The sequence below is a fragment of the Budorcas taxicolor genome, chromosome 10, assembly GCF_023091745.1.
Source record: "Budorcas taxicolor isolate Tak-1 chromosome 10, Takin1.1, whole genome shotgun sequence".
In the NCBI taxonomy this organism is placed as follows: domain Eukaryota; kingdom Metazoa; phylum Chordata; class Mammalia; order Artiodactyla; family Bovidae; genus Budorcas; species Budorcas taxicolor.
Genome location: NC_068919.1, coordinates 81357498 through 81385455, shown reverse-complemented (window position 1 = coordinate 81385455; position 27958 = coordinate 81357498). Strand labels below are relative to the sequence as shown.

The window sequence follows — 27958 nt, the reverse complement described above, 5'->3', positions numbered from 1 at the left end:
TCCCCTTTTAAAAAAAAGGAGGCCTTATGAATTTAATAGTAAAGGTCTATTTTACAAAAGATGCCTTTGGGAAAAAACCTTGTTTTACAACACTGTGTTAGTTTCATGTGTATAGCAAAGTGATTCAATTACACACACGCATGCACACACGTTCTTTTTTAGGCTCCTTTCCCCTATAGGTTATTACAAAGCATTGGGTACACTGTGCTATACAGTAGGTCCTCCTTGGTCATCTATTTTATATGGTCCTGTGTATACGTCAATCCCAAACTCCTGCATTCATCCCTCCTCTGCTTCCCTCTTTGGTCACCATAAGTTTACCAAACAAACTATGGTAAATAAACATCCAAGTTTATTTTCTATGTCTGTGGTTTCTTTCTTTTACAAAAATATACTTTAAACTGTTTTGCACCAAAAGCCCATTAAAGTTCTTTTAAAATTTTGGGAGGTAAAATTGGAAAAGACTTATCTCCCAAGGCCATTTTTCCAATACACTAAGTTATAAACCTTGGTTATACCTTTGTGACAGCATGAGCATCATCAACACTGTACTTTTCAAGTTATTTTTCTAAACGATGAGTCTCTAGATAGAAATTTTAAAAGGGGCCCTCATATGGCAAATCACAATGAAAACAAAGCATTCGAGAAATTTAAATATAACATTAATCAAAACATGTATTCATCATTGGAAAGTTTAGTCATCCTATAAACAAATTTTAAAATTGTATTAGTCATTTAAGAAAGGAATTTTTATATTAAAATTTAGACATTTAATTCTCCAGTGAAATCAGGGTAATCCATATCCGTGAAGCCTATTTACAGACTAGCACTGCAACTACTGTTATCAAGAAATTTTTATCTCATAAAAGGAAAGGGGGAAGAGGCAAAATTTTAATAGCTAACATTTACTGAATAGCCACTATCTGCCAATCACTGTTTAGTGACTAAATTACATTAGCTTTCCTCACAAAAGCCTGCAAATATTACCCCATATGACCAACAGGCGAAGAGAAGTTCAGAAAAGGGAACAGTAAGAGACACACAAGATCATGAACTGTCAACCCTGGGATTTGGCTCTACTTAATATAACCAGGATTCAATCAGGCTTGTTTTGCTGTATTTCTGTCACTCCAACATATGTCCCCAGCGCCTTATTTGCAATTCCAAAGTTGAAAGGTATAAACCAAACTTAAGCAAACATATTTGGCAGCAAAATTTCCTATGAGCTGACAATGAATGCTGTTTAACTTACTCCTTCCTGTGAATATTCATATCTTGGGAAATATTAACGTGTTTGATGGTGGGGTGCTGCCCCAGATTCCACTGGAACTTGCTCTAAGTGCAAGCATTTTATTACCCTTCTAAATCTGGACCTTTCTGAATGCGGAAACGTATCTGCTCCTATTGTTTGACACAGAGGACTGTGAACCTAAACAATTCTTTTCAACTTTCCGAATCAAATGGTTCAGAATGGTGGTTAACTAGAAAATGTTATCAGGGAACTCCTGCTTGCTTTAGCCTCTCCTCACTAACTAGTTGACAAGGAAGGTTCGGAAGTTTTACATGACCCGTGGACATGAGAGCTGCTTAGGAGTTCTGTAATTGTGCAGAATTGACTCTCCTCTGCCTACTCCAGTGAGTGCAGGGCAAAGTTCCAGATCTGAAACCTCCAAGTAACTGTGTCTACCGATGTTGAAATTTTTAAAAAATAGCATACAACCTTGCATTATTGCTGCTTCATTTTAATTATTAACAGAAACACTTTTAGGATTTAGTTCATTTTTTTGGTATGCCACATGCAATTAAAAAAAGAAGAAGAAGTAAAGAGTAAAACCTGCCACATGCCACTGGTAGTTGGGCTCCTTCAAAGGTCTGAATGTGACTAATAGAAGCGAACTCCCACAGGTGGAGCCTTCATCTTGGCTTTCCAATTAAGCTGAGTATCCTATTAAGTCTCAACAGTAGCGGTAGGCTCTATGTCTGTTACAAAAGAAGTCCTTAACACAGCCAGCTCCTTACTCTCTCCCTGCAGGGAGAGCTACCAAAGAAAGGAAGCAATCTGGAGAAAGGAAGGAGCTTGGAGTTATTTGCTATTTGGCTCTGTGCCTCCCAGATCAGCCTTCTCATGCAACAATGTAAAACTTGTTCAGTGGAAAGCATCTCAGTGACCCTGGATTTGTGGGTGGCTTTTTAAACTTCTTAGATAAAGGTCTAGGATTTCACTGTGCAACATTCAAAAGGACTCACTTATTTATATATACAAAAGAGCTCACTCTGGAGAGAAGATAAGCAAGGAAACTTCCCCCAAACCAGTGCAGGAGCAGAAGGCAAACACAATGAGACAGTGTGCTGCCTTCTTCAGGCGGGTTTCTCATATTCCGGCGACTCCACCCGCAGACAGAACAGACCGATATTTGCTTGTTGTCAAAGGAAAGCTCCTTTAGAAGGATTTGGAAATTTGTTAGAATGTCAAATTTCCTCCAATTTGAAATGGTGCCGAATGTCAGTGCTCCATCCTTGAAGGTGACACTATGACTGTGCCCTTGGTTTCTGCTGCAATGGAATCAAGATAGGTGTCATTCTCTGAACTCAGGTTCCGGGAATCCTTAGTTAGCAACCTTGTTCCCTGCCCAGAACATGAGTAGTTGTAAAGGAGGAGTTATTTAAGTATAATAAGGAACATTTCAAGACAAATAGCAACTGGAAATGGAGTTAGAGCTATGGTTTGGGGAGGGCTTGAATTGTTATGATGTTATATAAAACAGGATTTTTTTGAGACACAAACACATCTATGCATAGATAATACTTTCCTGCAATGATTAGAATAGTTATGATGATGCCAGAAGCCATCTTGGAAACAGGCTGGGTTTATCCAACTGTTTAGGATTTTGCTTTCAGATATTCATGGAGTCATGCTCTACAGTTCCATGCTTGCATATCAACTCCATATCAACTGTTTACATGGAGCACTGAGGGAAGTGTTTGTATTGTAAAAAGCGATTATGGTCAATCCAACAGGACTAAGGTTCTGTTTGAGATGAAAGTGTCTTTCAACAGCCACCAAAAGTGACATGGACTCCCACAGCTGGGAGCAGCAGTATTCAGGGTTGCTCTCCTTCTCATAAAATAGGCACTTTAAGACAGAATCATAGAAGCAGGTACAGCAAAATCTGGCTTATACAGCCCAGAGTTCCTGGGAATATGCATGATATAGTCAGGGCCCTCCATCAATAGAAACAGGTTTGAATTACCAAGTTCTCAGAGACCTCTTAAGAAGTTCTGAACTTTCACCTCTTCTTCCTGACGTCACAACCAGAAGGCAGCACTGGGGGTGGCACAGATCGTGAGAAAACCCCCCATGTCGTCCTTTCTTACAAGACCTTTTTAAAATGTCTGCTTTAATAGGGGGATTTAAAACTTTCCCTGTGAACTGTCTCATCATCTAGCAGTGCTCAAAGTGTGGGTCGGGAACCCTTGAGGGGTGCTTGAGCTTTGCTCTGGGGCAGTTAATTGGAAATAATCTGATCCTTTCAGTTTTTCCTTTTAAACTCACAGGTCTTATCAGAGTACTGTTTAATTTGAGGATAATCCTTTTCCCATTATTGAGGGAAAGTCATTCTAAGATTTTACCCAATGCCATGGGAACTATGAGGTTTTCCAGGGTGCCTGTTGAGAGCAGACACTGTTCTCAGCCACGCAGAGGTCTGAGGATTTGCCTCGCTCAGTCTTAGGGTGGTTCCTACCCTGGCTGCAAATACTTTCCTCAAATACTCACATTTACTCTGGTGGCTCAGATGGTAAAGAAACTGTCTGCAATGTGGGAGACCTGGGTTTGATCCCTGGGTCGGGAAGATCCCCTGGAGGAGGGCATGGCAACCCACTCCAGTATTCTTGCCTGGAGAATCCCCATGGACAGAGGAGCCTGGCAGGCTACTGTCCATGGTGTCACAAAGTGTCGGACATGACTGGGTGAGTAAAGCACCAGTATCCAGCTCAGTAAATCCTTATCTCCCTGGACTCACATCTCAGTCTTCACTCAGGGAGACCTCTGGGCTTCGACTGGGTGGCCCCTCCTGGCTGAGCAGCCTGGGAACTCAGGCTGAAAGCTGGTGTGATTTTCACTGTTCATTTGGTTCCCACTGTCCTTTGTTGCCTGACTCCAACATCATAAAAACCACTGTTTCATTGGTTTGCCTAGTCTATAAAAGTTGTTTCAGATGGGAAAGTAAATCCAGTTCTTCTCTTTTAATCTTGGCTGGAAATAGAAATCTGCCTCCATTTCAAGTCATATAATTTCTGGACAGTAAACTGCATCTGTTTGAGGCATCTGATTTCTAACAAACCCACACTCAGTCAAAATACAGAACATTTCTTTCATCCCAAGCCCCCTGGTTCCCATTTGCTGTATATGCCTGTATCAACTGACAATCACTGCCTCAGACGATCACTGTTCCATTTTTTTCCCACTGTAAATCTGTCCGTCTACATTTTTAAAGACTTGTCAGCATTCTAATGTGGTTTCTACCTTTTATGTTTTACAGCTCAGGAAATGGTTAATTTTAATCCAATTGTCTTAATTCTTCTTTGAATGTACTTTTTCCTCTGGCTATTTTTAGATTGTTCTCTTTTTCATTTAATTTCAGCAATTTTTACTACAATAGACCTATATCTGACTTTCTTTGTGTCTACCCTGCTTATCATAGGCAGAGTTCCTTGACTCTGTTTTGTGTGTGTTTCATCAGTTTTGGAAACTTCTCTAGGGGTATTTCTTCAGACATTGATTATGTCTCGAAATACTGCTTTAATTTCTCTTTCTCTTTTCTGGGAATTCCATTACACATATGTATTCACTGTGGCCCACATGTCTTTCAGGCACTTTCCTGTATTTCTCATGTTTTCTTGTCTACATTATTCAATTAAACATTTTCCGGTAACTTCAATTCACCATTTTTCTCTTCTGTTGTGTCTAATGTGCTCTGTAAAACATTTGCTGCGATTTTTAACTTCTGGGGTTTTCTTTTTTCCCCCTCCAGTTCTAGAATTTCAATTTGATTTTTTAAAAAGTAAATCCAAGTTCTTCAGTGATCCTTGACCTCTGTTTTTTATTTCTGCAGGTCCCATGAAATCAATGAAAACTCTAAACAGTAGCCACCTAACTTTTAATCTGTACTTTGGCCACACTTTAGCCCCAAGCCTCTTACAAATCAGCAAATGCCCCAAGAAAAAATTGCTGCAGAATGATTTAATTTTGATGAATCCAAATTTCTCAATTATTTCTTTTCTAAACCAAGATTTTGATATTATATCTAAGAACGCTTCACTAACCCTTAGGTCACAGATTTTCTTCTATGTTTTTGTCACAGATTTTTAAAGTTCTACATTTCAACCTATGATTCATTTAAATAAATTTCTGTATAGTGTGTGAGGTTAAGTTCATTAGTTTGTCTATGTAATTGTTTCAGCACCTTTGTTTGAAAAGCCTGCCTTTTCTCCCTTGAATATTTTTATACCTTTGTCAAAAATCAGTTGGATATATTTGTGTGGGGCTGTTTTCGGTTTCTCTATTTCATTTTTTATTGAAGGATGATAAATGGTACTGTATTTTATTTTCCATTTCCCCATGTTCATCAAAAGAGATCCAACCAATGTCTGTGAGTTGATGCTGAATCACACAACCATGCTGGACACAGCCTGCAGTTCTAACATGTCTCGGTAGGTTTCCTGGGGTTTTGTACACAGACTATCTCGTTACCTGACATAGGCACACGTTCGCGTTTTCCTTCCCTTTATCCACGTGCCTTCCTCTTCTCGCCTTATTGTACTGACTAGACCTTCTAGCACTACGCTGAAAAGCAACGGTGGCTGCATACATCTTTGTCTTTACCTTTAAGTCTTCAATCAACTGTGATGTACGCTGCAGGGATTTTATAGGTGTACTTTGTTTTCTAATCCAGGGGAAGAAATTCCTCTTATTTCAGTTTATATTGTTTGTGGCCATTATGGTTTTCCTCATCCCAAGATCCCCAGCCAGTCTGCTTCCTTCTTTTCCACCTTTCAGATTCACGTTGGCTTCATATACAGTAGTTGTACTTAGCAAATGCATCTATTCCATGCTTCTAGAAGCAAAAGTCTAAATCTATTTTTTAAAAGCACTGATTATTCTTAGCAGGTAGACTTATCTGAGGCAAGTTATTCTGCCATTAGATATGAAGACCTTACTCATTCTTTAAATCCTCACGATTCATATCGACAGCATTTACTTTGGTTTGTTCTTCACAAACATGATAACTGTTTTAACTACTTTCTAAAGATTTATCACTGTACTGTCCTCCAAAAGAATGACAAAGAGATTAGAAAAATTTAGTGTTGGGAGTGAAAAAAATGCTAATTAGAAACTTTATCCTCATTGGAATTTACTAACAAAAATCAAACTGCTTTAAAAAATGACATATGGATACTGGGAAGGAAAATCATTTTTTTAAAAATCTGTCTGAAATGCTGTCAAAATTATTTATATACATGTGCACAGATTCTATTTTTATCTTTGACATAATGTAAAGGAAATATTCTAGACACACATTTTATATTCTATACACATATAAGGGAAATATTCAATAAACACATTCTATATAAATATTCTATAATAATGTTTTGTAAAAGTTCTCACAAAAATAGAAAGCTTCATACTGCTATTAAATTGATGATTTATGTACCTGTATTGATTTGATATTAAGATGAATTTCGGTTATATAGGAATAGGCTCTTCATTGCAGCACTGTTTGTAACAGTAAGACTGGAATCCATCTAAATGTCTACTAATAGAGAAACTGATTAGATAAACTTTGGTACAGCAACTAAACAGAATATTATGCAGCCATAAAAACAATGGGAAAACTTCCTGTGTACTGACATGGAAAGATCTTCAAAATATATTACTAAGTGAAAATGGAAATGCGTATAGCATGCTATATTTTGTATAAGAAAAAGGGAAATAAGACTACATATGCATTTTTGGTGTATCTGTATAAAGAAACATCAGAATACATAAGAAACTAATAAAAGCAGAAACCAGAGGGGAGAAGAGAGCTGAGAGATAGGAACAGGGTAGAAATGGGATCCTTCAATGTAAACACTTTGATTTTTGGCTCATGTGAAGGTATTATTAATAGCGAAACTAGCTTTTTATTTTAAAGCTGAATTTAAAGCACAACTCAGTTTAAAATCAAGAAGACTGAAATATCTACAATCAGTTCCTCAGTCTTTTTGGATTGTGAACCAGAGTCCTTACTGCAGGTCTTAGCCATGCTGAGTTCCTTCACTATAAACTACAGTCCTACTAAGCCAAACGTCTTCCAAACACTACTGCTTTCAGTCATTTAATCATAAACCTTACCTCTAGAAAGGACTCCATTCAGTCACCCACCTATCAGCCTCAGCCAGGCAAATAGCATGGATGAACCCATGCAGAGTAATCATTACTTGTGTGCAGACAAGAGAAAGAGACCAATGCCACGGGCTTCTTTCCCTGATCTGATGACTGTCACGTATATTTCTTCCTGATAATGTACATATGGAACCAATCTGGTGGCCCTCTGAGCTTTACACATGCATTAACTGATATGGTAACCTAGAAGAAGATCAAAATTCCAGGAGTGTTTGTTGTTTTGCCAAAGCTTCATTCACAGACAATGTTGTTTTCCCTACGGCTCATTCTTTAACTCCAGATGCCTGAATCAAAGAGAGAAGTGGCTGGTCAAACTCATTTATCATCAATAAAATGATGCACCAGGGCAATGAACAGGCTAAGTCAGCAAAGAATTTCATTTATTCCCTAAACCAAAAGAACAGCACTATTCATTATCAAATAAAGATTGCTTTTTTTCCTTATATCTATTCTTGAGATGTATATTGCAGACCTAATTAGATATGATTATTTTACCCCTTTAACTTCAATAATTTGAAGGGCAACATTTTAAAGAACAGAGAATCCAATAAATGTTTTCATTTCTTTGTATTTTCAATAAGTATCTAGAAAAACAGTGGAGATATTGGTTTAGATAAAATCACTACTATGTACATGAAACTTGACATTTCCTAATGAAAACAGGTCTTCCAATTTTCTCTACTGCAGACTGGCAATTTTACTTTAAGTTCTATTCTGATCTTGGGTTTTGCATGTTATACTTAATATTAAGCTCTGCAGCCGGTAGCAATAAAACCTGGAGCCATATTTCCAGTTTCTTCTCCTACTCAAGGGGAGAGAATGGGAAGATGGGGTGTAGAGTGTATTGGGTAAGAAAGCAGACGCTGGAGTCTGAAATGTTTGGATTTAAGACCTGCCTCCAGCATATCCTAACTGTGATCTGGGGGGGTCCTTCACCCTCTTTGTGCCTCAGTACTCTTATCAGCAAAGCAAGAATAATAGCATATATATCAAAGGATTCTAAGGATTAATTAAAATAATTCATGTAAATTGCTTCACAGTTCCTGGCTTAGTCACTGCTCAATAAAAAAAATATCTATTTTTATAACTGCCTGACACTCCTGCTCAGCGGGATTGCTCGCTGTCCCATACCCACATCCCAAGCTCCTATCCTGCTGTGCTTTGTTCTCATTGTTCTGAGTCTAGACCACCACATCGCTTATTTTCTGGACCGATGAAAGGTCCATTTCATCCTGACCCATCTGATTAATCGTGACTTGGCCCCACTGGCTTGTTTGTTAACAGTTCTGTTATTACACTCATTATATTAAACCCACCTTTTATTATAGCAATTTATGACTTTGTTTCCTTCATAGGTAAAGACTGTGTCTTACTAGCATACAGTATTTATTAATAAAAATCTGCAAAGAGTGGTTACTGAACATTTACTGGATTTGAAAAGTTATGCTTTTTACTTATAAAAGTAAGCACGAGATATTATACTATCTATAACAGCAAGATGCTTATAAAGATGAAATGAGATAAAGCATGTAAATGGCTGCTGCTGCTACTGCTGCTAAGTCACTTCAGTCGTGTCTGACTCTGTGCGACCCCATAGACGCAGCCCACCAGGCTTCCCTGTCCCTGGGATTCTCCAGGCAAGAACACTGGAGTGGGTTGCCATTGCCTTCTCCAATGCATGAAAGTGAAAAGTCAAAGTGAATTTGCTCAGTCGTGTCCGACTCTTAGTGGCCCCATGGACTGCAGCCCACCAGGCTCCTCTGTCCATGGGATTTTCCAGGCAAGAGTACTGGAGTGGGGTGCCATTGCCTTCTCCGATGTAAACGGCTACTAACGAGTGATTATTTTATCATCATTCAGTGTTCACCATGTGCCTGGCATTGCATTAAGTGCTCTGCACGTGTGATATCCTTGAAACAGGGCCTGGAATAATGATCTTTCGCTTTCTTTTCACTTTCAATGTCACTTTCACTGCTGGCAGAATGATCTTTTCACTCCATTGCACGGAGTAGGTGAGATAAAGGTGTTTTTTAATGACCGATGAAGAAAAACAGCATTAATATGGCAAATCTAAAAGTAACTGAATTACCTGTAGTATTAAAAAGTTGGCAATATATAATGAAATTCTTAATACTTCACAGTGCAGTTTGGAAGATCAAAATAATTCGATATGTGCAAAAAGTAATAGTGAAAGTGTTAGTAGCTCAGTCATGTCTGACTCTGCAACACCATGGACTATAGCTTGCCAGGGTCCTCGGTTCATGGAATTCTTCAGGCAAGCATACTGGGGTTGATTGCCATTCCCCTCTCCAGGGAATCTTTCTGACCCAGGGATCGAACCAAGGTCTCCCACTTTGCAGGCAGATTCTTTACCATCTGAGCCAGAGAAGAAAACTTACAAATCTTAAAAGCCAAAGTGAGTACCCTGCAAATGCATATCCAGCATTGAGGACTCCTAAGGCAAAACAGTACTGCCTCTGAAGCCTCACTCCTCTCAAGTGTAAAAGGCCAGTAACTGGAACCTGCCATCCAGGGGTGCCGTGAGGGTTAAAGCAGATGATGCTGGTAAAGAGCTTAGAACAGTATAATAAGTAAACATACATACTTATCTAAAGTGTCTCCATCATAAGAGATGCTTTCAAATTATCTCGTAAGTGAAGATCCAGGACCATGATGGGAAAACTAAATCCTGAGTTAATTCAAATTTGCTAAGTCACAAGCTGTTCTAAATTCATGACAATGTGCAACCATTGGCGAGTTATTTCATCTTTTGATTGCCCTTTAGATGATAATAGAAATGGACATCAATCAATAGTGAAAGGCCCAGGAAGTTGTGAGGAAGGTGAATGTGAAAGCATGGGTAAGCCACAAAGCACATGATCATTTCCTAAAGCTTGGGGAATCACAATGTCAACTTCAGTTCCCACATAAATATCAGTCTAGTCAAATGAGAAACAAACTTTTGTATTTTTGTGAAATGCTATCTTTTATATCATATAGATATAACTTACATCTGTTCTTTTGTTCATTTCAGCCTTTAAAAATGGTAAATGAAAAAAAAGTAACAAAGATCTGAAAGGCAAAATGCCACAATATAGCAAGCAAATAATGTTTTCTTTATCTGAGAATAATTATGTGAGCTGTTAAACTAGAAAAGATTTTAAAGGAATTATTTAAATAAAATTTAAAGGGAGATGTAGAGGCTCCTTTCAGTGAGTTCAGTTTTTTTGTGCTAAGTTGCTTCAGTCATTGGCTACAATCCATGGGGTCGCAAAGAGATGGACACGACTGAGCAACTAACACACAATTCAAACTATGAATCTCTTTAAATTTAAGGATGTACAAAGCATGAAATTTCAAAAAATGATGACACAGATGGAAACTAACAATATTTTGCAGTGATTCAAATACATTATAAGCACCTAGAAGCATTCCTTCTTCAAAATCTGTTATCTGTAAAGTCACCAGAATAATCAATTTCTCAAAAGGATTCCAAGGCATTAATAAAATTTCCTTACCAAAAATACAACTCCCCAGACTAAGCCCCTAAGTTGCGTCCTGTGTCTTTTATCAGTATAATCCTGGGCTTTAAATGCTATGAATACATAAACAGAAAGAGAGGCCAAGTAGTGGTATCCCTTAGTTCAGATACAGCGCTGCTCACATAGAATAGCAGGTTTTAAACTTCCAGATTCTACTGCCTAGTAAAATTTCCAAAATAAAATTGGGGAGACTTATCTAGACTGCCAAACTGTAGTTTCACTGAGAAAGCATTATAGAAAACATTTAATACATATGATCATCAATAATTTATGAAGGAAGGGATAAACAGTTTAATATCCCCCAAGATGAGGGCAGGAGGAGAAGGGGTCGACAGAGGATGAGATGGCTGGATGGCATCACTGACTTAATGGACATGAGTTTGAGCAAACTGGGAGACAGTGAAGGACAGGGAAGCCTGGCATGCTGCAGTTCATGGGGTGGCAAAAAGTCGGAATGACTTATTAGTGACTGAACAACAAAAATAAGAAGCCCATCATTTCAGAATAATGGGCAGTTTTATGAATTAAATAAATGTTCCTTTAAGCTAAATTCATTATAGTGCTTTCATCTTTCTTTGTGGAAGTGAAAGCTGCTCAGTTGTGTCCGACTCTTTGTGACCCCACGGACTAGATAGTTCATGGAATTCTCTAGGCCAGAATACTGGAGTGGGTGGCCTTTCCCTTCTTCAGGGGATCTTCCCAAACCAGGGACCAAACCCAGGTCTCCCACACTGCAGATGGGTTCTTTACCAGCTGAGCCACAAGGGAAGCCCACGAATACTGGAGTGGGTAGCCTATCTCTTCTCCAGTGGCTCTTTCTGACCCAGGAACCGAACCGGGGTCTTCTGCATTACAGGTAGATTCTTTACCAACTGAGCTATCAGGGAAGTCCTGTGGATGGAACCATAAAGCATTTATCACAGAGCAGCACTACCTGTGGTCTAATATTTTGTAAAGACTAAGAGAGGCATGAAACGTGCCAGGGATCCCATAAAATATCTATACTTGGGGCAATCATTTTTTAGTTTAAGTAAAACCTAGGGTGAAAAGGAAAAAAATTCATCCTTTACACAAAATAATCTGTTTAGTGTGTTGAAATTAGAATGTTCAGCATATGATTATACTGATGGTGTGCATGCTAAGTAGCTTTAGTCATATGTGACTCTTTGTGACCCCATGGACTGTAGCCCACCAGGCTCCTCTGTCCATGGGATTCTCTAGGCAAGAGAACCCCACCTACTAGAGTGGGTTGCAATGCCCTCTTCCAGGGGATCTTCCGAATCCAGAGGCTTGAACCTGTGCCTTTTGTGTCTCCTGCATTTGCAGCCAGCTTCTTTACCATTAGCACCACTGGGAAGCCCCAAAATCTCATCCCTTGTATTTTCAATGTCTGAATGTTGTTTCCCTTGAACCTGTAAAATTGAATCTAATCGTCATTTTTCTACTCTTCCTTTGTTAGAATAAATGCTCAAAATATTTACTGGAACACAGCACCCAAAATAGTTTAATTTATGTATCAGTAGTCTTCTGAAAGTGTTAGTTACTCAGTTGTATCCATCTCTTTGTGACTCCATGGAGTACAGCCTGCCAGGCTCCTCTATCCATGGAATTTTCCAGGCAAGTGTACTAGAGTGGATAGCCATTCCCTTCTCCAGAGGATCTTCCTGACCAACAGATTGAACCCGGGTCTCCTACATTACAGACAGATTCTTTACTATCTGAGCCACCAGGAAGCCCCAAGCATTCAAAGTGCTCAAATTTACATGTTATAAATATGGATACTCACAGTCTACTTGAAATATACATATGGAATAGACATTAGCTGTGCTTAAGAGGAATGAACAAAAGGAGCAATGATTAGAAAAGTTACATCTAATATCTAATAATATATTCCTGTCGGCTGAGTTAAAAGACTGAATCATACCTTTCAACTGTTACTCTGCACTATAATTCATTTTAATAAAATTCAAATTTTTGCCTAATTAAGAAAATTCTATCAAAATTTGGTCATAGAATGGAATTCAATCACTGGACTAATTTTACTTTTGGAAGACTCTTTAAAAAAAAATTGCAGTGGAATTACCACTCAGTCAAGACACATTATGGCTAAAATATTCAAAGAAAGAGTTAAAATAAGAGTATATAAATACAACGTCTAACAAAACTAGCCCATATGCTCAAATGATTCCAACTAGAACGTGGATACACTCTCCAGTTAGCGGATTCCAGTTCTGTGTTCTCAACTCTTCTGTCCCCTCTGTATGAATTATCCTATCACTCACTTGTATCTGGACCAATGACCTCACACTAAGGGTTAGGAAGTATGGAGGTGAGAAAATCTTGAGTATTTTCTTTTTGTTACATATTAGGATCCAGGTTTTTAAAATTCTGAATTTTGTAATTAAAAATCTCGATGAAAATACATCTCTGGTGGTACTAACAGACTAAAAATTAAAGCTTTTAAGAACAGTATGGTATAGTGGTTCCCAGTACATGCTTTGAACTTATTAACTGTGTGATCCTGGACTTATTACTTAATCTCTCTGTGTCTCAGATTCCTCATCCTTAAAGTGGGGATAAAAATGTTACCATTCTCCTGGGGCTGGGACATCAGTTGGGATAATATATTAAGGTACTTAAAACAGAGCCTGGTGAATATGTTCATTAGTATCAGCTACTGTTATTGCTCTTACTTATTCCTGGAGTACCTGAAAAATTCATTGCATTAATGGAAGATTGCCAAAAGAGTTGAACATTGTTTAAGTACCATATCAGTCAATCCTGACATAGAGAATTTCATCAGATGGAAATGTTCAGTGAGTTAAGAAAAAAGAAAACAAGTAACTGCAAAGAGAAGATCCTTCATAATAAATGGTATCAGTTTTCCCTGTCAAAAAAGAACTCCTCAGGTCTGATTCTGGAAGCTTAGTGGGAAGCCTGAGCAGCAGCAATGTCCTCCCCTGGAGGCCACACTTACCCCCTGCTCATCCAGCTTCATGAGCTGTTCTGTGACTTTGGGGGTGTTGAAAGCCAACCGCAGGCACTGAACATTGAGCTCAGGAATCACATGCTCCAGCACTTCCTTCAGCGGCAGCCCCCGAGCCGTTGAGTGCTTTGCCGTTGAGGGAATGGCATCCTCCAGCACTGACCCTCTCAGTGTCATGAGCTGAAAGAGAGACACATGTCCAGGGAGATGAGTAAATACAACCAGTGTGAGGTCCCCCTTAGGGAGTTGGAGGTGCAGTTGATCAGCTGAGCCAGTGAGGGAGAAAGGATGAGGGGAGTGATGTAAGATACTTTATGTATGAAAAACAAGCCCAGTACTTTGAAGAAGACCCAGGCAAGTCCAATGGAACTCATCATCAAGCTTTCTGTGGACATGTCCTTAAACACCAAAGAGTACATGTTTCCTTGAAGAGCTCAGTAAGACCAAGGTCTCCATATAGCTATACAATGTCACTTACACAAATACCAGGAAATTAAGGAGATATCCCAGAGACTATCTGGAGACTAAATGCTTAGAATTTGGATGTTATACCTTTTTGAACTGTAAGAGGCAAGGGCAGGGGAAGAGTTTTAAATTTCATAATGCACTGTTGACCAGCTTAAACTATTCCTAACCCCAAATGCTGCTATGATAGGACAATGATTATACTTAGTACAGCAGCCACTGTCTACAGCATTTAAACTGACTTGTGCTTTCCCCCTCTGTCTTAAGAACTCTGCTATTATTATGAAATATAAACATAAGCAAAGACATTTCCTTAAGCAATGATGATCCGTGGAAGCAAAGTAGCTTTCATGTTCAAGAATTTTCATGTGGCAAAGTTGACAGTACAATTTAAACACTCTATGGTGACTTAAAGACAAAACCATTAAGTTGAATGAGTTTCCACTAAGCATGTAGGTTATAAGGCATTATACTGCAAAAGGAGTAAATGCTGAAGACCAAGTGTGGTGTGAAAAGAGGGTGAGAGGTAAGAAATATCCATCCAGGAGGATATATGTACTAAGAGAAACCTAACAAAGTCAGATTCTGTAACAAAAGCAGAAAAAGGACTGCTACGGCTCAGGGCATAAGGAAAGGCCCTCATGGAAAAGTGTAGCACTAAAAAGGGGTCTTCAAGGAAAAACTGTACAAAAAGACAGTGTCAGAGAGCAAAGGTGTGGAGATGAGAAACAGCAGGGTATGAGCAGGAAAGAGAGACCAGTGTAGCTAAGCGGGATCTAAGTGAGCCGGAGAAGGCTGTGGGTGGGCCAGAGTCCCCAGCAGAGTGTACCTCGAGGGGTGATCATCTCACCCAGAACCTACAGCCCATCTCAGACACTGTTTGCATGGGGATGATGACGTAAGAAAATTCAGTTGCCACTGCCCAAGGAAGAAACTACAGGCAGAGAATACAAAGAAGCTGTACTGTTCAAGTAACAGGCAAGATGGTGTGACAGAGAATTACCAGGGAAAATGGAAACCAAAGGAAGAATCATCAGGGAAGTAAAACCTGTAACAGGTGCCAACTGAAGGAAAAGAGAGATGAGTGTAGGAAAAGCCAAGTTCACCAACCTCTGACTCTCAAGACAAGAAGAAGGTGCTTGAGGTTATTTGTAGTCTATTCATTTGATTAGTATCTTTTCTTTCATTTATAGTCCGTTTGCAAATAACACTTGGGTAAAAAAAAAAATCCTTTTCTGTGACTTAATATCTAATTTGACAGAAATGATTTTTGTTTCATTTCTTACATCATGAGAAATAGCTGAATAACTCCTGTGCTCCTACTTTCATGAGATAACGCCTGTCGAGGGTGAGGAAGTTACAAAGGCTGGTCGGATTTCCAACTGAGAGAGCCCCAGACCAGGAATGCTAAGGAAGCAGGAAAATAGCAGGCCACCTCAAGAAAAGTCTGAGCAGATGAGAAAAAGAATGACTCATTTTTATACCTGAGCCACCAGTGTTACCGGTATGTTTTGCTAATGACTTCCAGAAATAAGCAGAGAATCCTCCTATATGCCCGTGCACCTATGCTTAAAAGCTCTCACGCCAGAGACTTTGTTCATAAACAAACAGCCACACTTACAAATACGTGTCAAGTCCTTTTTTTGGTTTCTTTATACTGTGCAATGATTGTTTCTATTAAAATGAAAAATATCTGTTTGTATTTCTGTTATCTTGATGCCATTTATGAAGCAACTGGAATGTCACTTTGGAGACTGCTTTCTTCTTTCTTGAAGGGAAATTAATAGCAAGAGAAACCCCTACCAAGGCATAAGAATTAAGTCCTGCTTTATTAAATAGTCAGTCAACTGTCCATCCTACAAAGTGCAAGAGCTCTGACTGGATCAGGACCGACATCTAGAGATATTTCTATCAAAGGACTGTCATTAGTGTATTTGTTTAAAAAGTCTCATAAAGATATTATAATTAAACCACACTTAAGGATTATTTCTATCGGAAAGAAAATAAATGACACTAAGACAGTGGTAACGAATTAAATAAACATGAGGGAGGAAGAAAGGAATGACGTGGTGGAGGTCTATTTTAGTTGTTGGGTGTGCAGTCATAAATCCCATGGACAGAGAGCCTGGCGGGCTACAGTCCATAGGATCACAAGAGGTGGACATGACTTAGCAACTAAACCACCACCACCATCAACAACTCAGAGTCCTCAACATCCCTGAGCTTATATTCAAGCAGGGGGAAGACACAAAATGAATACAATACGTTAAGTACAATGTGTGAGATAGTGGTGTTCCTGGAAAAAATGAATACATAAATAAAGCCTGGAAGTGGGATATGAGACAGTAGAAATTTTAGATCTACTGGCCAAGAAGGCCCCTGTGGCTTAACAATAAAGGCCAGAGGGAAAAGAGCAATGCCCACAAGGACACCTGGGGGAGAACACGGATTACAGAGGAATAGGGGCCATCGGTGCCCCGAAGCAGGGCTGTCCTCACGTTGCCTGGAAGAAAGGAGGCCACTGCGGCTGGAAAAGACGAAGCGAAGTCAAGGTCAGAGACAGATGTGCCTGGACTCCCCGGCTAGGGAGGAGAAGGGCTTTTTCCTGGAAGCTGGAAAACCCTAGAAGGATTCTGAACTGAGGAATCACAGATCTGTACTACGTTTCTAAAGGATCCCTGCTGGGCTTGAGAGGATGCAGACCTAAAGGAAGATGCAGGAAGAAGAGGAGACGGTGGGGGTCTGGGCCCAGGCAGAAGCAGTGGGCTGGGAGGAGCGGCTCAATTCTGGACACATTCTGAAGACAGAGTCAACCAGTTCTGTGGTGAGGCCAGCTCTGGGGGCATGGTGGGGGTGGGAAAGAGAAGTTGAACAGGACCTCCAGGTCTCTGGCCTGAACAACTCTAACAAAAGGGTTGTCATCGGTTAAACATTAATTTGAACACGAGAGCAGGTGTTAATGAACCATAAACATCTGACTTGGACATTTCAATCAAAGGGTAAGGAAGTGGCCCCGGGGCCCATCCAATGGGTTGGCAGGAAAAGGACCAGGGAATTCTTACGTGCGATTTAACTGTAATTGCAGGAGAAGGTGTAGGTGGAGCATTTGAGGCTGAGGCACGGAGAGGCAAGAAAAGAGATGAAGGCGAGCGTGGCTCCCCAACCTCGGCAGAGGAACCACGTTCACCTGGGTCAGCGGTTGACCTGGAGAGAGAGGCCGTGACCAGCCACGGCATGCAGGCAAGGCAAGCGGGAAGGGACGATCGTGGACAGCAGAGACAGGATCTGAGAAAGACAGAAAGAAAGGGCCACCTTGGAAAGCCTCAACCTCCAGCATGAAGAATGACAGGAGAGGGGCAAGGAGGAACTGAAATGAAACAAAAAATACAGAAAAGCAAAAGGATGAGGACAACTCAAATCAGAGCGGCCTTAGGAGGTGGGGAAAAGGTTAAGCACAGAAGGACAGAAACAGGTGGGAGGAGGTAAGCGGCTCTCAGGAAGCTGGTGGGGTCTGAGGAACAGCTACCTATATCCAACTTCAAAAACATACTGTGTTCCCCGTGCTTTTCCTGTTCAACAAAAGAAAGACCTGACCCTGCTTAATGATCAGCTTTGGCTTGGAGAAAAAGGACCCTAGAGTATGTGCGTTCTTCATTCCTCTCGGGCCACTCAACATAACACGTTAGATATTAAAGCCATGCCTTTAAAAATCCTATTTTTAATTTCCCAAGAGCTAAAGCTGAGAAGCAATTACTAAGTGAAGCCAACCCCTACAACCTGTCTTGTATTCAATGGGGGAAATGAAGCCAAATGTCCTATTTAAACTAGTTTCAAAACCATTATTTTCCACCTACCTCAAGGGGGTATTAGGCATTAATGCATGACAACAATCCTAAAGTGATTTGGCTCAGAGAGGCAATAAATTGATAGCTGGCATAACTATACACATGTTTAGAAAGAAAACAAAAATATCCCTCATAGTCCCTGATAGTCATGAGGTCATTTTTTGAATCTGGAAATCAGGCAGAGCTTTAACAGTCTCTACATGACAAACTCTAGTGCTTGCTTTTATTTTACTTTTGAAAATAAATATACATATATATTATATATAAATATTTGAATGCTATGTATATGTATTTGGTTGCTTAGTCACATCCCACTCTTGTGATGCCATGGACTATAGCCCACCAGGCTCATCTGTCTACAAGATTCTCCAGGCAAGAATACTGGAGTGGGTAGCCATTCCCTTCTCCAGGGGATCTTTGTGGCCCAGGGATCGAACCTGCATTGCAGGCAGATTCTTTACTATCTTTGCCACCAGAGTTTTTTTTAATGCTTTGTTGGCTATTTGCTTTTATGTTTCCTTTTAGACTTCCCTGGTGACTCAGACGGTAAAGCATCTGCCTACAATGCAGGACACCTGGGTTCAATCCCTGGGTCGGGAAGATCTCTTGGAGAAGGAAATGGCAACCCACTCCAGTACTCTTGCCTGGAAAATCCCATGGATGGAGGAGCCTGGTAGGCTACAGTCCATGGGGTCGCAAAGAGTCGGACACGACTGCAAAACTTCACTTTCACTTTCTATCACTTTCTCTTTTTTACCTGAATTTCACTTTAAAATAGAAACTCACATATCATGTGTACTTAGTTCCATAAAAAAACTCCAAGGACCCATTTTACCCACAATTAGACAGCCTCTAGTTCAAAAATCTTTATTTTAAGCCTCTGTGAATAGGTCCAAGATGGTAAAGAAAAAAAATCCAAGAAGAGTCCCTTTCCTTTTTCCTGGGTCAAGAAACTTCCTCAATAATAGTCTGAAAATGTGAGTTAAGTTTTAGTTGACCCCCTCTGGCTCCTCAAGCTGGCTCGCTGCCTTCCGGCTGCCCAAGCAGGATATGTAATATCCAATTTGGGATTCTGAGGACTCCAATTTCCTTGGGTCACACTTAATGAACATATCTTTCTGTGAATCAAAATTCCCATTCATTTATTGCATCTACCCAAAGCTAGATGGGAAGAAAGGGTCCAGATCTAATCATGATGTCCACCCCCATCACCATCGGAATGAATGAAAGGGCTCTTTGTTTATTCTACAGACATTGGTAACCATGTGCTATTAAATTTAATTGCTTTGTTACTGCTACGACTCTATTTTTTTCTCACTTAAATTAAGCCTCAAGTCTTTCTCATGTGTGACTTACCTCACTAGTTCTAAAAATTATTCGATAGTTGTAGGGAGATCCATTTTCTTTCGTTTCTTCTGGTTTTTCCCTTCGAATGCTCACAGCCACTGGACCAAGATTCTCATCGGCCCCAAAATAGTTCCAGTGTTCTTAGATACAATAAGACAAAACAAAATTAGAATATTTACAGCACACTAAAAAATGTCATATGCTGCTTACTATTTATATCACTCAGAAATTATATCAATAAAATATAAACATATTTAACAAAAATTAATATCCTTCACTGAATTATAAAAGTAAAGACAGCAATCAATGTAGGTTTAGTCTCGGAGGTGGTCAGACAACAGAGATGGCCTGCTGAGTTTTTTTTTACTACTCTGCGACTCATTACTTTACTTTAAAAGAGAAATTTGTGTTATTGCCCTATAAACAGGCTATACTGTATCAGGGCTTCCTAGCTTTTATAAAAACTGCATCAACTAAAAACCACATCAACCAACCCCCCCCCCCCCCCTCCCCAAACCTACTGAGAACAAAGTTTGAGGATAGACGGATTTCCTGCAGATTAAAAAAGATTTCCCTAGGGACTTCCCTGGCGGTCCAATGGTTAAGACTCCATGATCCCAATGCAGGAGACACAGGTTCAATCCCTGTGTAAGGGAAGATCCTGCATGCTGCGCAGCACGGCCTAAATAGATAAATAAAATAGATCTCCCCGGACCAGAGAGAGGAAAGAGGTCTGAGAGTTACTTGGCAGCGTTCTGCTCCCACATTGCCCAGGTTAAGACAGAATCTTAGCTCAGAGGAAAGAGCTTCAAAGTGCCCCTGGGAGGCAGAAGCCCACACCCAGGGCTTTGGGCCTCACCAATGGTTCCTGCATAGTAAGGATCAGAGGCACCCAGCAGAGCAGCTGGGTCTGGAGGGATGTGAGGGCTGGGATAAGGGCCTCTCCTAGGCCACCAGTGTGGCCAGGTGACTAACGGCCACTCAGGGCCCTCTCCTCAATGTCTGGCATTTCTCCAGACTCCAAACTTTAGAACAACCTTGGGGATGGGGGCAAGTGTCCAAATGACTGGTGTTGACTTTATCTTCCTCCTAACAAGAAGGAACGCTGGGGTCATAAGTAAATTAATTTACAGAAAAGTTAAAAAGTGCTATTTACTTACTGTACACCTAAAAATTAAACTTGTTGATAAAGACAAAAGATGTTCACAGATGAGAAAGTGAAAAAAAAAAAAGAAAAAAAAAAAAACCAAATACATGAAAAGTTAGAGTAGATAATTTCCTTTTCAAACCTCCAAAATACTTATTTACACTGCCCTATTTTATTTACATGTGATATGATTAAATGACCGAGTTGTGACATGGTAGGTTATTCTCATACAAAATACATCAATATTTGAAAATACACGTTATTCTCATACATAATATGTATTTGAAAATCCATGAGAATAATAAGAAATAACAGCATAAAATATCTAATCATATAGTTCTAAATTTAGGTAATACATACGAAAATGCTTTGCAAGTACCAGAGAATAATTATTTTAAAAAATCATTAATACCATGAGCTACCTAAGAATATTATCACAATCCATGGAAATTCAAAATACAGGAAACACAATGGGAACACAGGCAACAAGCATCTCATATATGGACAGCTGATAAACAACCCAATAAACATCACAAAATCCATGTACAAACACTTATGTACACCCTCAAAGCATAGCACGTGAGAATCACACTCAGAGGTTATTTACTCTTACTTTGCACATAATTTTAATAAGCGTGGTTGTCTGGTCTTCAAGCCCACAGCTTGGTTTCAGAGGTGTGATAATTCCAGATGTTGACAAAGTCCAGAGTGTAGGGCTGATAGAAACTTGCATGCAGATAGCAATGTGACAGACAACTGACAATAAGGAAGAAAACAAAGAGGGACGAGATAGAAACAGGATAAAAAAACGGATGCGAACTGGAAGAGCAACAAGACAGCAGTCTGGGGACATTTACTGAAGGAGCAAAGGGCTTCGCACGCTTCAGAACTTCAGAGACTATTTTAACCCTGCAGCACAGACCAGCGATGGACATGTCAAAGATGACCTTTAATATAATGTCAATTCATTATATCCTGTTCATGGACTCTACCCCTGACTCACCAGGAACTCCTCAAACACATCCCACAAAGCTCAGGAAGGGCAGGTGAGACTGCTAGTCTTTGCTGGTGGAGAAATTCACAAAGACACGGGGCCAATACCAATTACCGTCAGTAACCTCCACTCCTCCTCAAGCTGTCCCTGGTCAGCTCTCGCTCCCCTTCTCCACTGCAGGTATTTCAAATATTCTCTGTTCTCCTTCAACCTCCCCCTCATCTACCTTCTCTCAATCTCGGCAGCTAATGCTGTCCACATCACAAAGAAAATAAAGAGCCCTTTCAGAAGCAACTGCCTCACTTTCCACCATCACTCAAAGACACTTACCTGGATCCAGACTTTTACTTCCTTTGCTTTATAATGTAAACCCAGTCTCTCCTAAAATTCTAGCCTCCGCTCAATTCCACCTTCCCAGGGACACTGATGCCCAATCACCCTCCCCGTATCTGCAACTTGACCTCTCTGCCTGCTCATTCCCATCACCATTCAATCAGGCTCAGGCCTCCTTTATCTTTAACCACAACACTTGCCCTCAGTTCCTTACCAGCCTCTGGGTTACCTCCCTTCTCTTTTCTTCCACTGGAAACTTCCTGAATGAGATGCCTGATGCTTCACTTTAGGATTCCTATCATCTGACTGCCACTGCACCGTCACCAGTCAGCCACAAAGTTGAAACAAACAGAAACTCTGGGTCCTTATCTTGTGCAAACTCCTCATAACTTGCCAATGGCATTTCCTTTTGTTTTCCCCCCTAAAAACACTCTTCTGGAAAGTGGCTTCTCCGAAACCAGCCTCTCTTGGTTTTTCTTCCACTGGCCCTGGCTCTTCTTACTCAATTTCTCTTTCTCTTCCCATCTAGAATCTTCTGTCCTCTCCCAATGCTGATTACTCTCAAGAGTCCACGTGTCCACTCCAGACATCTGTGAGCCCTAGATCTTCACATTTAAAAGATGTCCCATTCTTTACCAAATAAACCTCGTGATTTCTTTGTCCCATGGCATCTGTAAAAGTGAACCTATCACCTTCCACACAAACCGATACAGCTCTCCCTGCAACCCTGGTTCAAGTAACTGCTACCACATTCCTCTAGCTGCTTATGCCTGACCCCGTCACGCCCGCTGAATTCCAGCTCCTAAAGAGCTCTGAAATCCACCTCCATCCCACTGCCACTGGTTTATCCACATCATCATTCACCCGGATGTTTGTGAGTTTTCTGACAGATTAGCTTTTCATGACTGGCTTCTAAGATGCAAGCCTGACCGTCACTATTAAGTTTCAAATCCTCCTCTGCTTTCCCACCAGTCCTTGGATACTACTCAAGCCTTCTCAAGGGTCCTCGTGGCCTGTCACCTGCCTGTCATTCCAGTTTCAACCTGGACCTTTCATCCGTCTAAACCCTGAGAACCAACCATCCTGAACTTGTCAACTCATGGCACCTGTCTCACCTGAAACACCCTGTCTAGGCCATTCCACCAACTAACTCCTCTTTATTTGACTAAGTCCTTGCATCCTTCAGGGTTGCATCTGAAATATTATTTAGACATCTTCTCAAAGAGTGCTTGAACAATGGACCAAAATGAAAGTGTGTACTTTGCATAGTAATGATAATACTTTATTTTAAGACTGGTAAGAGAAATACAAATTAGGGAAACCAAATAATACATTGTAATTGCAAAAATTTAGAAAGGTTACTACAGAAAAACATGAATTTATAAAAATATAAATATTGAACACAATCATTTTAGTATAAATTGGCAGATAATACACTGTTATTTAAAAAGAAACTAATCCTACCTAAAAATGAAGAAGGTTGATTTTAAAAAATGAATCACTTAAACTCGTGTGTGTCATCATCAAGCCCTGGCTAGATCTTTGTGTGCTTTTTCCTAGCTGGTGAAGAAGTCCGTTTCTGAGCTGCAGGAATGCTGATGAGACCATTTATAAACTAACTTTTAACACTTTCTTCAGACTCTGTGTTCAAAAAAATCCATCTCTGGTTTGATAACTCTGAGAAGATCTTTTAAAAATTTATATGTGTGTTTGTTCAGGAACATCAATCTTCTTTTATTGAAAAAGAGCTCTAGCTGTTATTTCCAAGCAAGCATTTCCATTTGGCCTTCATCTATTTCAGCTCCATCAACAGAGATGGAGATACTGCCCTGGTTTCCTGTGTTAAATTCACTACTGTCACGATCAGACTCTGCTTGTTCAAAAAGTCTTTCAACTTGAGTAAGAATTATTCTTACAATAAATGCCTTGTTTTTTGGTCCACCATCCTTTTTTTTTTTTTTTTTTTCCTGTTCCTGAGGATTACAAAACTATAGGAAAAAAAAAACTTTTTCACTTCAAAATTCGAATGCAAAGTGTAATTTGCCAACAGAGAAGTTTGGTTCAACAAATTACTTCAACTCAGTTTTTAAGTCTTTAACTTTGATCTCAAGACAAATGGCTTTTTTGTAACTAAAAGCTAGCCTTTTAGGATCCTGAGTCTGGTCCTTCAGGCCACTCTTGCTGCTGCCTGTCCTTGAGGTTCACTGGACGTCACTGCTTCCCTCTTGGGACCACAGTCTCGGGGTAGCACGCTGCCCTGGCTCCACGCTGCAGCATGCCTATTTCCCATCAGCCATGTATGCGAAGCACCGCCACCCTCCGCTAGCGCCATGGTTTCCATCAAACGCAGAGAGCTCTTCCAGTCATACCTACAATCAGCTTTGTCTTTTGTGGGGTGGAGGGACGGAAGGGGGAGAGAGGGTTCAAGTATGGGGGAGATGCAGATGATAAGTGCTCAAGAAAGGCCAGGAAGCCGCTGATGATGAAAGACGGAGGAAGGAAAGGGGAGGAAAGAGGGGCTGGAGACTCGAGTAGGGTGGATAAATCTGCTGATGGATGAATTGAAATACGGGATTACAGTACCAAAATTAATGGTATTTCTGTGCCAGCATACTGGAATGCCAAAACCCAGTACTGCAATCACATTAGAATGATATAATGCAGTGAGGTGAGGCACTTTGCCAAGCACTCTAATATTCATGTCAACTATGAAAATATAGACATTGCCTTCTTTTTCACAGATGTGGCAATTATGATTTAGAGAAAATAAGTCACTTGACAGCCACAACCGGTACACAGCTACACCAGAACTCAAACATATTAAGTTATCAATTCCAAAGCTCATTTGCTTAGCATTACATATAATGTTATCTTCCCAAACATTTCTAAAATTGTATTATGAATAAAAATAGTTAAATAAAATGTGATGTCTAAAGGGACTGACTAGCCAGATCACACAGAAGGCTTTAGTTCCGGATGTACTATATTGCCAAGGTTTCACTGTGTTTAAAGGGAGAAATATTCATGTTTTACCCACATAGTGCTGATTCCCCTCACCTTCAGTTTTAGTTTTCATCTTTAGCACCTAAACAAATTTTTAACTTTAGTTTTTATTAGTTCTAGTTCTTACATTTAAACAAGGATGGTACAAAGAACACCAATGAGTTGTATTACTAGAACATTCCACACAAATAGCCATATTTCTGGCTGACACAGTCACAATAATAAATAATAACACTTTCACACTCTTAGAGAGGGAACATAGTCAATAGTTCAAAGCTCCAAATGATTAGATCAAGTATAGTCACATTACCCAGTTATGAGCTGCAGACAAGGATGTGTGCACAAGGCATAAAAAGTTAAAAAGCCTGGCATTTTAATTGCAAAGAAGGAAACAAAAATAAAGTCACAAGAGTTAAAGGGCTTCAACCAACAATTTTTGGATTGCTTATACTGGTTTTCATAATATTTGCAGATTTCACATCAGCATTTCAGTTGTACATTTCCAGAGACCAGCATAATCTGGACTGTTTGTAATTATGGACAAAAATAAATCTTTTTTATATATAACTTTTACAATTATAAAGTGAAAGTCGCTCAGTTGTATCTGAGTCTCTGCGACCCCATGGACTATACAGTCCATGGAATTCTCTAGGCCAGAATACTGGAGTGGGTAGCCTTTCCCTTCACCAGGGCATCTTCCCAACCCAGGGATCAAACCCGGGTCTCCCACACTGCAGGCGGATTCTTAACCAGCTGAGCCACAAGGTGCATGGCTTAAAATATTTCTTTAGGCTTGTCAATTTAGAAATTTGAATAGGGGAAACAGACTGATACACAGAAATCAAAGAAACAGAAAGCAAATAAAACAGCTACTATCTCAGGCCTCAAAAACTTAGCAACAACACTTCTGAATGGAAAAATGGTCCTTGGTAGGGCTGGAATATATTTCTTCACTGCTGGTGACACCATGAATTGGTACCAACCATTTTAGAAAGCATTATAGCAACATATGTTACAGTCATCAAAATGGTCCCGTGCTAATCTTAATTACCCTAAATGACTATGTAGAAGGAGAAATGAAAACTCTTCCATTTCCTCTAAAAAAGGCATCTTAACTCACCATACGGCAGGGGTCCTAAAGATACTACTAAGCAGACACGCATGGGCCTCATCTATTAGCAGGTCAAAGAATGGAATGACAACAGCTTTACTAGCTGGAATCAAAATCATTTCACCACTTTGAATATTTTAAATTCTTTTTTCCTTAAAATAGTCTACCTGGTGGGCTACAAGTATGTCAGCATCAGTGCAGTCAACATCATAAATTCTACCTTCAATATTTCCATTAGACAGAGAATCTAGATGCAACTGGGAAAACCACTCACCACAGCTTCTATAAGGTACTTATCTTTGCCTATTGAGTTCAATTTGTTCATATGCTTTGTTTTCGTGCAACTTACAACATCTAAATATGACTGACAACTAGGTTAGAAAGAACAGATCTAAAAGAATTAAATGAAAAAGAAAACACAAACAACAACAGTATATTCTTCTTTAAAAATGAAAACACAGATTTGCCAAAGTGGAGGTAAGAAGGATTCATGTGTTTGAAGAATGGCTCTTTCTGAGAAGAGCACCACTCAGAGGTTCCGTCTCTCGTCCCCAAAGGGCTCATCCTAATTATAAGGGTGGAGGTTCCATGAGAACTAAATAGCCTAGGACTTTGCATCATAATCAAAAGCAGGTCAGAGTAATGGACGGGGACATTTACACAGGACTGGCCACAGTCCAGAATTCTGTCCCAAAGCATTCCACTAACTTGTAATTATGGTTGCATAAGAGTAATTGTCCACATTTACAAAGTGCACAGTTCTCTGAAGTTCCAATTCTTCTTTCCATAGGTAGCTCTTAAAAATTAGGGTGGTCTATTTGACAAAATTATATCATGTTGTTAGGCTTAAAGCCTCACATGACTAAGCAGCCCTCAGAAGCCCCCCAACCTGCCAATAAAAAGTAGACTTTAACAGAAGTAAGGCTGACACTAACGAATTGCATTCAAATGATGAAAGGAAAAAGTACAAAGAAAACTCTGTTTGAAACAAAGGAAAAACATTATCACTGTTAAATGGGGAGATTTTTAATTGACTATTATCTATGACAAATAGCCAATAATTCTACTTAAATAATTCAGTCTTACTTGTGATCAATGAAATTGAAACGTTTTGGACCTACAATAAATATTCTAAAATAAAAACTGCAAATACTCAAGGTAGCCAAGAAAATGTTAAACACTACACAGTCTTAAAATAGGAGTAGAACCTTTCTGGCCTAAGATTTCTTAAGAACAATTTGGCAATAAAAATCAAGGTTCCCATAAAATTCATACCATTTCACTTACAGGACTCTACCTTACATAAATAATTGGACATGTGGGGAAAAAGTAACATAACAAGAGCATTCATGTAAGGTCAGCAGCTTTTAAACTTGTCTATGGAAAAAAATTAGGGGGTTCATGAACTTGAATGAAAAAAAAATTTTATCTTTATTTTCACTACCTTCTAAAGAAATGCAGCATTTCCATCAATTATAAATGGAGTCAACCAACTTCAGTAACATCAGCTGCACATGTGACTTTGACACCTACAGAAATCAAGAGGTGTTTTCATATCATATTACTGTTGTAGACATATCAAAATATCAATTATTCTCATCGCAACTTTGAAATTATGGTAGTTATCAGAACTGATGCTAGATCCTTTTGCTAATATAATAAAAAATAAGCATCTATGTTAGTATATTGCAAAATTTTTAATACTCTTGCAACTGTAATTTAATATGCCTAGTTTGCTTTG

General features: G+C 39.6%; 1 protein-coding gene across 1 annotated transcript in view; it reads right to left on the bottom strand.

Annotated features, from left to right (window-relative positions):
• The window catches only part of SIPA1L1 (signal induced proliferation associated 1 like 1), a 138237-nt gene that overhangs the window by 95345 nt on the left and 14934 nt on the right, over positions 1 to 27958 (bottom strand). Inside the window, exons 2-3 of the mRNA XM_052646386.1 lie at positions 19639 to 19769; positions 13964 to 14152 (exon numbers count right to left, since the gene is read on the bottom strand). Coding sequence (XP_052502346.1) covers positions 13964 to 14152; positions 19639 to 19769 — 320 coding nt within the window. The remainder of the gene's footprint in view (positions 1 to 13963; positions 14153 to 19638; positions 19770 to 27958) is intronic.